This window comes from Quercus suber, unplaced genomic scaffold (genome assembly GCF_002906115.3).
Source record: "Quercus suber isolate HL8 unplaced genomic scaffold, Cork oak 2.0 scaffold_1311, whole genome shotgun sequence".
Taxonomy (NCBI): domain Eukaryota; kingdom Viridiplantae; phylum Streptophyta; class Magnoliopsida; order Fagales; family Fagaceae; genus Quercus; species Quercus suber.
In genome coordinates this window covers 3,667-13,406 of record NW_027070700.1, presented here as the reverse complement: position 1 = coordinate 13,406, position 9,740 = coordinate 3,667, and the positions used below count along the sequence as shown (strand labels likewise).

Here is a 9,740-nt window from a genome sequence, read left to right as displayed (position 1 = left end):
TGTTAGGTTGGTTGGATTATGAAGAAAATGATAAGGACAAAGAAGAATAGCTGTATGTTGAAAATGTATGAGTAGTTTAGTTAGAAAGACCGCTTTTGTGTATGCTTCTATTGGGAGTAATAAAGGTCTGGCTGTTGTCTATACATGGCAAAAGTCTTGTATGGTGTGGGGCTTACCTGCAGCTAAAATATAGGTGCAAGTGATGCAAACTCAAAGAGAAGAAGGTCCCTTTTGTGGGGGTGTGAGTATATATATATATATATATATATATATTTGTCTATATATTTTAAGTATAAAAAAAATAATTTAAGTACTTTTATTCACCAATAGAATACATTAAAAAGGCTCTAGTATCCTAAAATATAGAAGATTAAAAAAGAAAAAACAAAAATAGTCAAAATTTGCCTACAACAAATTAAATCATAAGATATAAATTTATTAACTCATTCTTAAAATCTACTAAAATCAAAAATTAATACTAAACAAATTTATTAATTATACAAAATAAATATCTTAAAATATGTTAAAATAGAGATTATAAATTTCTAAAACAAAAAACAAAAGAAAAAATCTCTCCTCTCACTGTCTATCCATCTATATTCTCACCTTTCTTCATCTTGATATTTTTTTTATAAGCTTTTTTTCATTCTTTGCAATAGCTTCACAGTGGTAGACGGTGTGCTGAGTGTGGGCATAGCAGCTTGAGGCTTGAGCTTCATTTGAGGCAACCCCTCCTTCTCTCTGTCTGAAATGGAAGACAGGAAAATGAGAGTATAGCACTTGTTTGTGAAAACTATTGGACTTTCTACTCAATTTTCATTTTTTCTTTGTACACTGCACAACTGACAACATTGCACCTGTTTCACTTCACTAAACGCTACATGCATAGCTGATGGCCAGTCAGCCACATGGCCCACGACCCCCCACACTAACACTAAACATGCATATTAACACTAACTTCCCTAAGACACTAACGCCTGTACACGCATAAGCATGAATAGTCTCTTTTGCTCAATTACGACAAGTTATCACGCAAATTTATAATTTAATGTGTACCATATCAACTGATTTATATTATAATTATATTAATTTATTAAACTATGTAATAAATTAATTTTTATTTGTGTAGATTTAGACTTTAAAGTAAAAAGTAGTGCTCGTTTGTTTGGGCGTTTTGAAGCCAATATGCGCGTTTGCAAAATGCGCGTTCCTTATTTACGTTTGGTTCAGCCCAATACGCAACTTTTTTTAAAAAGCTGCGTTTTGGGCCAAGGCAAAAATTGATCTGAAAACGCGCATGAAAAATGCAGCTGAGGAGGTCCATAATCAAAAGGAAATGCGCATTTCTACCCGTTGCCTTTTTCAAATTACAAAACTACCCTGCGGAGGTCCATCTCTCTGCTCTGCCCTCTCCGTGAACCTTCTTCCTCTTCTTCTTCTTTCTTTCGTCTTCTTTAACGCGCACAAAATCAACAAAATCAAACCAAACCCAACTCAAAATCAACTCAAAATCAAACCCAAACCCAAAATCAAAATCAAACAGAAAATCAACTCAAAATTAAACTATTAACTGAAAATCCATAACCCAAACCCAAAATCAAAATCAAATACAAACCCAATGTTTCAATCATCTTCATCTTCATCATCATCATCTTCTCTCTTCCTCTCGGCTTTCGAATTGTCAAAAAAAAAAAAAAAAGAGCTCAGCGGACCAGAATGTTCTGGAGGAAGTGAAAGGTTTCAATCATCTTCATCTTCATCATCATCATCTTCTGCTCTATTCCTCTCGGCTTTCGAATTGTCAAAAAAAAAAAAAAAAAGAGCTCAACTAACCGGAACGTTGTGGAGGAAGTGAAAGTGAAAAGGGGAAAGAATGAAAGACAAAAAATGAGAAGTGGAATGTTCTGGAGTGGTAGGGAAAAAAAAAAAGGAGAAGGATACGTGTGTGGAGGAGGAAAAAAGAGGGAAAAAATTGAAAAAAAAAATAAAGAAAGAAAGAAGGAAATGTTACCATGATATTTTCACAATAAATTTTAAGAGGTAGGTTATTATTAGTTAATATTTGTGAGAAAAAAATAATTTTTTTAGAAAGAGAAAAAAATTATTTTAATAGTACGTTAAAATTAAAATCAGTATCAATTTTTATCACAATATTTTTACAATACTTTCACAATAAATCTTAAAGGGTAGGTTATTATTAGCTAATATTGATGAGAAAAAAAAAATTGGAAAGAGAAAAATTGATTTAAGTATTAGAAGTAGTTGATTTAAGTATGAAATAAACTCACATTAAAAAAAAAAAAAAGTATGAAATAAACTCCCTTATATATACATTGTCCTTTTTGGTAATTTATTCTTCAAACTTCCACTTTTTTAAGTGCTAGTCAAACACTCAGCTTTTTCAAAAAGCACTTTTTAACAGTTTTTACCAAACACTTAACTTTTTGAAAATCTACTTTTTCATTATGCACTTTTTAAAAACTCCACTTTTTCATTATGCACTTTTACAAAAAGCTGAACCAAACTCACCCGTAGTCACAATGTTAGAAAAGTTCCAATAAACAGGTTCTAATTCTATGCTTTAAATTTTACTTTTAGGATCCGTTTGGATACAGTTTATTTTGTTGAAAACTGAAAACATTGTTGCAAAATAATTTTTAAATATGTAAATAGTATCGTGGGACCCATTTTTAATTTTTTTCTGAATGAAGTAGTTGTGGGTCTCGTGAACAGTGCACTTTGTCCCTAAAGCTGAAACTTGTGGAGAAAAAAAAAATGTGTGAAACACCAGAAACGCAGACGCAGGAGAAAAACACTAAACCCAAAGGCTCACTTAGTTTTTTTTTTCTTTTTAGAATATACTTAACACACGCACACGAGGAGAGGAAAAAATGTCTTAATTATAAATTTTGTTTTATGTATTTATAAATATTTTATCATTATAAATACCTACTAAAAAATACTTGTTACAGTTGCATCTATAGAAAGAAATTCTTCAAAATTAAAATTAATAAAATCTTATTTAAGGCCTACTATGTCATAAGAAATATTAGATGGATTAGTCATATTATCAATTGAAAAAAAAAATGTTAGAGGAACTTAAATACAAAAACTTAATTAGTAATTTTGCAACTCAAAAAGCAAGAAAAAAATAGAATTTAAATTAAAAATAAAAAATTCAATAAATATTATTTAATTAATATTTAAATATAAAATAAAATAAAAAAAGGCCCTACTTAAAATTTTTACCTTAGGCCTTCCAAGTTGTTGAGCCTGCTCTACGTCCGGAGAATTTACCATTTCCTATATATGAGAAGAGTTCCTACTTTTTAAATGTTCGACTTAAAAAGATTTCATTTATGATATATTTGGCCTATGATTAGAATCCTTTAAACTTGCTTGGGTTATGATATATTTATATCTTGAGAGTGTTTAAACATTAAACTCCCTAAATTTAAAAGGTTTTTGAAGCATACCATTTATGGTATTTAATTAAGCATGTCTCAAATTTAGATTTATATTACATTATATACAACAGTACTATATAAATTATAAATTTTAATTGTTTAAAATAATCCTCTACATATTATTTTAGTAACATGCGTGCATCAACATGTGCTTTCTTACCATCAACCNCCCTACTTAAAATTTTACCTTAGGCCTTCCAAGTTGTTGAGCCTGCTCTACGTCCGGAGAATTTACCATTTCCTATATATGAGAAAGTTCTACTTTTTAAATGTTCGACTTAAAAGATTTCATTTATGATATTTTGGCCTATGATTAGAATCCTTAAACTTGCTTGGGTTATGATATATTTATATCTTGAGAGTGTTTAAACATTAAACTCCCTAAATTTAAAAGGTTTTTGAAGATACCATTTATGGTATTTAATTAAGCATGTCTCAAATTTAGATTTATATTATCATTATACTACACAGTACTATAAAATTATAAATTTTAATGTTTAAAATAATCCTCTACATATTATTTTATTTAACATGCGTGCATCAACATGTGCTTTCTTACCATCAAACCAACATTCAATGTGTGAAGCTTTATCTTAAAATTGTAAATTACTTTAGAAAAAGTTAACAGATACCCTTAAAATATTGGTTTGGGAAAGTTTTTTAGCAGTCGAATAGGTCAACATTAGAGATTTGAAAAGTGGTGAAGATCTAGTGAGATAAAGATGAAAATTGTGAAAGTTGGTGAGATCTCACCAGATTCAGTGAAAATCTCCCCATATCCACTAAAATGTTGCCGAAAAATTCTTTGTTGTCAGTCGATCAATAATTTTGGTAGGTTTTAGGGGGAGAAAAATCTCCACTCAACTCGCCAAAGCAAGTGTAACACTAGAGAATCGCCGCCGACCACCACAACACTGATCCAGGTCTCGAGTGGGTTGAGTCTGGGTGTTGATGGACAACCCTAGCTTTACCTTTCATTTGATTATTAGAAACAATAAAACTTAGATAAAAATATTATTTTGCCCCTAAATTTTACCAAGAGTTTTTTTATTCCCTAAATTAAAATTTTTTTTTTCATTCTTAAACTTTGCACAAAAAAAATTAACAGTTTAAAGACAAAACAAGAATTAAAAAAAAAAAAAAACTTTTTTGAATAGTTTATGGGTTAAAATAAATTTAAGTTTAAAGATAGAAAGTAAAACATTTTCAATAATTTAGAAATTAAAAAAATAAATTTAAAGTTGAGATAAAAACAAATATTTAAAAAAGTTTAAAGACCAAAAAATATCATTATCCTAAAATCTATCATTCATTTTATTGAAAAGTAAAAAATCAATCAAGCCCAATCCTTGGCCCGAGACTGCTAGCCTCCTCCCATAGTTCACACCTTCGTCTTGGGCTGCCCAGGTCTTTAAACTAAACACCCCAGCCTTGTCTTACCTCTGTTGGCAATATGTGATCTGGGCTTTGTGAAATCAGCTCGATTACAATGAAACCCTGTGTCAGTATATAGTTTCTCGCCAGTCCACGTATGTCCGTAGTTGTGTGTTTTTCTCTCGACGCTTCTCGCGAGCACGAACTAACTGCAAACCGTGTGCGCACATTTATCCTCATAATCAAACGCTCCAGACGTGTCTTGAATCAATGGCTCTCAAGGCCTTCGAATTCAATCTTCTAATGTTAGAAGTAACAAAAATGCATGTGGTATATGTGATCTGCGTCTGAGTGCTCACATTTTAAAGTTCCACTACAACAAAATAAAGAAAGAAAAAGAACAAAATGTTCCACTTTTCTCTCTCTTTCTCTCTCTCTCTCTAGGAACTCTAGAACTTGAGCTTAAGAGTTAAGAGCACCTTTTGTATTTGTTTATCAGCAAGCTAACAGCTGTGTCTTCTCAACGCAAAAGTGGTGTCCCAACTTCCAATCCATTTCTCTATTGCTCTCGTGATCTCTCTAAGCAGTAATCCTCATTTTCCACATTTTGTTTTTTAATTAAGTCGCACTGCATGGCTTCTTTTATTTATTATTAACACTCTTTTTAGTGTAGATGGATTGTGGCTTATGCTGAACTAGAAATTACCCTGAAGGCTAATTCGTCTAACAATGTAAAAACAGCATCTTTATGTCCAAATATAAATAGCGATGTACATCATGTGCCTTTAGAATTCAGATTATAGCTCCACATTAGTAATTGAATTCATTCACATGGTTGTATTGACTAATGCAGCAAAAACAGTGTTAATCTTTTTAAAGGACAATTATCTTCAACCAGGTAATTAATTGGTCAATGCCACCACGTGATTCAATTTAGGAACAACAAGGTAGAGCTTTTTAAAAAATTAGTAAGATGATGCATGTTGAGTGCACTGGTCTAATTTAAGGAAGACACAACCAATGGTCCAATGGTATAACTGTATGTAGACATTCTCTCTCTCCCTAGGGTCATCTATTGCATTTCATTTTAATGTTTTTAAGTTTTGAAAATTCTTGTTAATTGACATCACTGAAAAATTAACCTGTTTCTGGAGGAGTTTGATCATCAATGCTTTAATGGCAGTTGGCTGATAGAGGAGTCAAATTAGAGATTTTAGGCAACCAAACTGTTTTATAAAAGCATCACCACTGTTTACTGAATTTGGATTGAGTTTGTATGCATTTAGTTAAGATTAAGAAAGACTTGGTTGTTCCTCATTTAATGTTTTTATTTGAGATTGTTGTGGTGCAATGAGAAATAAGATGGATGGTTAGTGGTTCCCTAGACAAAAGGCAAAAGTCAATAATTCAACTAGTATTGGTTGCATTAATAATCAAACTAAAGTTTTATGAGCCTTTGCTTCTAGAGAACCATACCTCATTAGAGAATTCATTATCTTGGATTAGAAAGCCTGGCAGCTTCAATTTGTCCATGTGTTTTGTCCTCCTGTCTAAACAAAATGTAAGGTCGACAAAGTTGTTTTTGTGAGTTGAAGTCATACATGATTCTTTTGTGCTTGTTACATCAGATGAATAATCTGATTTCTCTTGGTCTGGCATTTAGAGTCCTATATAACTATGTCTAATAAGGTTGTTTCCTGTGCCCTGCTTTGTATTATATGTTGCAAATGGTTGTGAGCTACCTCTTGGATCGTTCAATGTTAAGAAAATTCTTCATCCTTCTTTTAATTTTTCTAAATTTAGGAATGGCTGAACCAGCATACACTGTCGCATCTGATAGTGAAACCACAGGAGAGGAGAAATCATCTTCTGCTTTTCCGGAAATTGCAATTGGAATTGATGCTGGCACTTCAAAATGCAGTGTTGCAGTTTGGAATGGCTCCGAAGTGGAGCTCCTTAAAAATACTAGAAACCAAAAGATGATGCGATCCTATGTTACCTTCAAAGATGATATTCCTTCAGGGGGAGTCAGCAATCAACTCTCCCATGAGCATGAAATGTTATCTGGCGCTGCAATCTTCAACATGAAACTCTTAATTGGTAGAGTTGACACTGATCCAGTTGTTCATTCAAGCAAAAGCCTTCCATTTTTGGTACAAACATTGGATATTGGCGTCCGCCCATTTATTGCAGCCTTGGTTAACAATGTCTGGAGATCCACCACTCCTGAAGAAGTCCTGGCAATATTTCTAGTGGAGTTAAAAGCAATGGCTGAAGTTCAGTTAAAGCGGGCCATAAGAAATGTTGTTCTGACCATTCCAGTTTCATTTAGCCGCTTCCAGGTGACGCGGATTGAACGAGCTTGTGCCATGGCTGGCCTTCATGTCCTAAGACTGATGCCTGAACCAACAGCTGTGGCACTGTTGTATGCACAGCAGCAGCAACAGGCTGTACATGAGAATATAGGCGGTGGAAGCGAGAAGATTGCACTCATTTTTAATATGGGTGCTGGCTACTGTGATGTAGCTGTTACTGCTACAGCTGGAGGAGTTTCACAGATAAAAGCCTTGGCAGGAAGTACCATAGGAGGAGAAGACATACTTCAGAATATGATGCGTCATCTGTTGCCTGATTCAGAGATTCTCTTCTCAAATCATGGAATCAATGAGATCAAATCAATGGGATTGCTCCGAGTAGCAACTCAGGATGCAATCTACAAGCTCTCCTCCCAGACCAGTGTACAAATCGATGTTGACTTAGGAAATGAGTTAAAAATTTGTAAGGTTGTTGATCGGGAGGAATTCGAGGAAGTCAACAGGAAGGTGTTTGAGAAGTGTGAGAGCCTTATCATCCAGTGCTTGCATGATGCCAAGGTTGAAACTAAGGATGTCACTGACATAATTGCCGTAGGTGGATGTTCATACATTCCGAAGATTAGGAATCTTGTTATGAGTATATGTAAAAGACAAGAGCTTTACAAAGGAATGAACCCATTGGAAGCTGCTGTTTGTGGAGCAGCACTGGAAGGAGCAGTGGCTTCAGGTATCAGTGATCCATTTGGGAGTTTGGACCTGTTAACCATTCAAGTCACACCTCTTGCCATTGGGATTCGAGTGGAGGAAAACAATTTTGTACCCATTATACCTAGAAACACTACGATGCCAACGCGGAAAGAGTTAGCTTTTACAACTGTTCGTGATAATCAAACTGAGGTGCTGATTGTTGTCTATGAAGGTGAAGGGGAGAAGGTGGGAAAGAATCATCTGCTGGGCTATTTCAAGATCATGGGTATTCCTCCAGCTCCCAAGGGAGTTCCAGAGATAAATGTGTGCATGGACATTGATGCTTCAAATGTGCTGAGAGTTCTGGCTGGTGTTGTACTGCCAGGATCTCGACATCCTGCAATCCCTGTCATGGAAGTTAGGATGCCAACAGTCGATGATGGGCATGGCTGGTGTGCTGAAGCTCTAGACAGAACTTATGGGTCTGCTCTGGACTTGGTTACAGTTCAGAAGAAAATATAGTGGTGAGATGTATATATATTTAGTCTCATTGTATGTTTGGTTACTGTGGTTTTTATGTTTTGTTGATCCTGGACAGAATCAATTTTCATGAAAGTTGTATGGTGATGCTTTATCATATACATCAATAAATGTGGACTTCGTGTAGATAAGTTGAAGCTTGTTTATGTTGTGATTTTCAGTGTCATTTTAAGTTGTGTAATATGATTGACAGACTCAGTGGTTGGCATTTTGTTCTTTCCTTATGATTTGGTTGCCATTTTTTCTTTCTTTATGATTTACTGGTCTGGTAGAGGACTAAGAGGAGGGGGATTTGAACTTTGGTTTTCCTCGTCTCTTGAGACATGTTAAATCACCGATTCTCCTAGAAGAAGTTTAAGACGTTAAATTATTGAATTTATTCTCCTAGAAGAAGTTTAAGACATGTTAAATTATTGAATTTTTTAAAAGCTTAAGTCATTAAAAAATGATGAATTTAATCACTTAATTATAATTCTAATAGAATTAAAGTTTATAACATATTAAATAATTGGACATTATCACTAATATGTTATCTCCAGTATACTTAAAAACACAAAGATGAAAAATGAATGTCACAAAGATGAATGTTAATTGATGACTAGAAATGCAATTAATGCAGAGATTTTGAGGATTAATATGTTATTAAAAAAATAATAACAAAGATTGGGCTTTAAGGTGGATCTCGATTTTTATTAAGTGCTATATTATAGTGATATAACTACGACACATATGATCAATACATGTCTCATTTTGTTTGCCTGTCCAAGACCCAAAAAAAAAAATCTCATTTAGTGTGCAAAGATCAAAGAAAATACACCAATTTAAGGACAATATTTTACACAATTATTTAATTGATATATTGTGATTAGTGTTAAGAAAAGTGGTATTATTGGACTTTATTTTCAAAAAATCAAGTACTAGGTAAAAAAAAAAATTTACTTTTTTTTTTTGTAAATTTTATATTATTAAATGGATTATAAATATTTAAGATAGTAATTAGTATTTAGATTGTGAACTGTAGAGTGATTTATCTTTTTTTTTTTTTTTTTTTTGTATAGTACTTTACTTTTAAGAAATCAAACACTATGTAATTTTTTTTTTTTTACTTTTTTTATTTTGTTTGTAAATTTTATATTTTTAAGCTAATTATAAATATTTAAGATAATAATTAGTATTTAGAGTGCTGATTGTGAAATGATTTATCTTTATCTCTTTTTTTTTTCTTTTCCTTTTGTATGGTAATTTAGTTTCCAGAAATCAAGTACTGGGTAAATTTTTTTTTCACTTTTTTTTTCCTTTTGTAAATTTTATATTATTAAGTGAATTATAAATATTTAAGATAGTAATTAGTATTTTA

At 32.6% G+C, this 9,740-nt stretch overlaps 1 protein-coding gene and 1 long non-coding RNA gene across 2 annotated transcripts; one reads left to right on the top strand and one right to left on the bottom strand.

The window, feature by feature from the left end:
• Positions 1–1,323: 1,323 nt before the first annotated feature.
• LOC136065909 (uncharacterized) lies at positions 1,324–2,088 on the bottom strand. The gene is made up of 2 exons (XR_010627497.1): positions 1,616–2,088; positions 1,324–1,452 (listed from the first exon to the last, which is right to left on the bottom strand). It is a non-coding gene; the product is annotated as an uncharacterized LOC136065909 (long non-coding RNA).
• A 3,172-nt stretch (positions 2,089–5,260) lies between these two features.
• On the top strand, positions 5,261–8,514 carry LOC112038141 (heat shock 70 kDa protein 8; the record flags this gene model as incomplete). Its single annotated transcript, XM_024070958.2, is given in 2 exon segments — positions 5,261–5,427; positions 6,645–8,514. A coding segment is annotated over 1 exon segment (1,719 nt). The 3' UTR covers positions 8,366–8,514.
• Between the last annotated feature and the right edge of the window lie 1,226 nt (positions 8,515–9,740).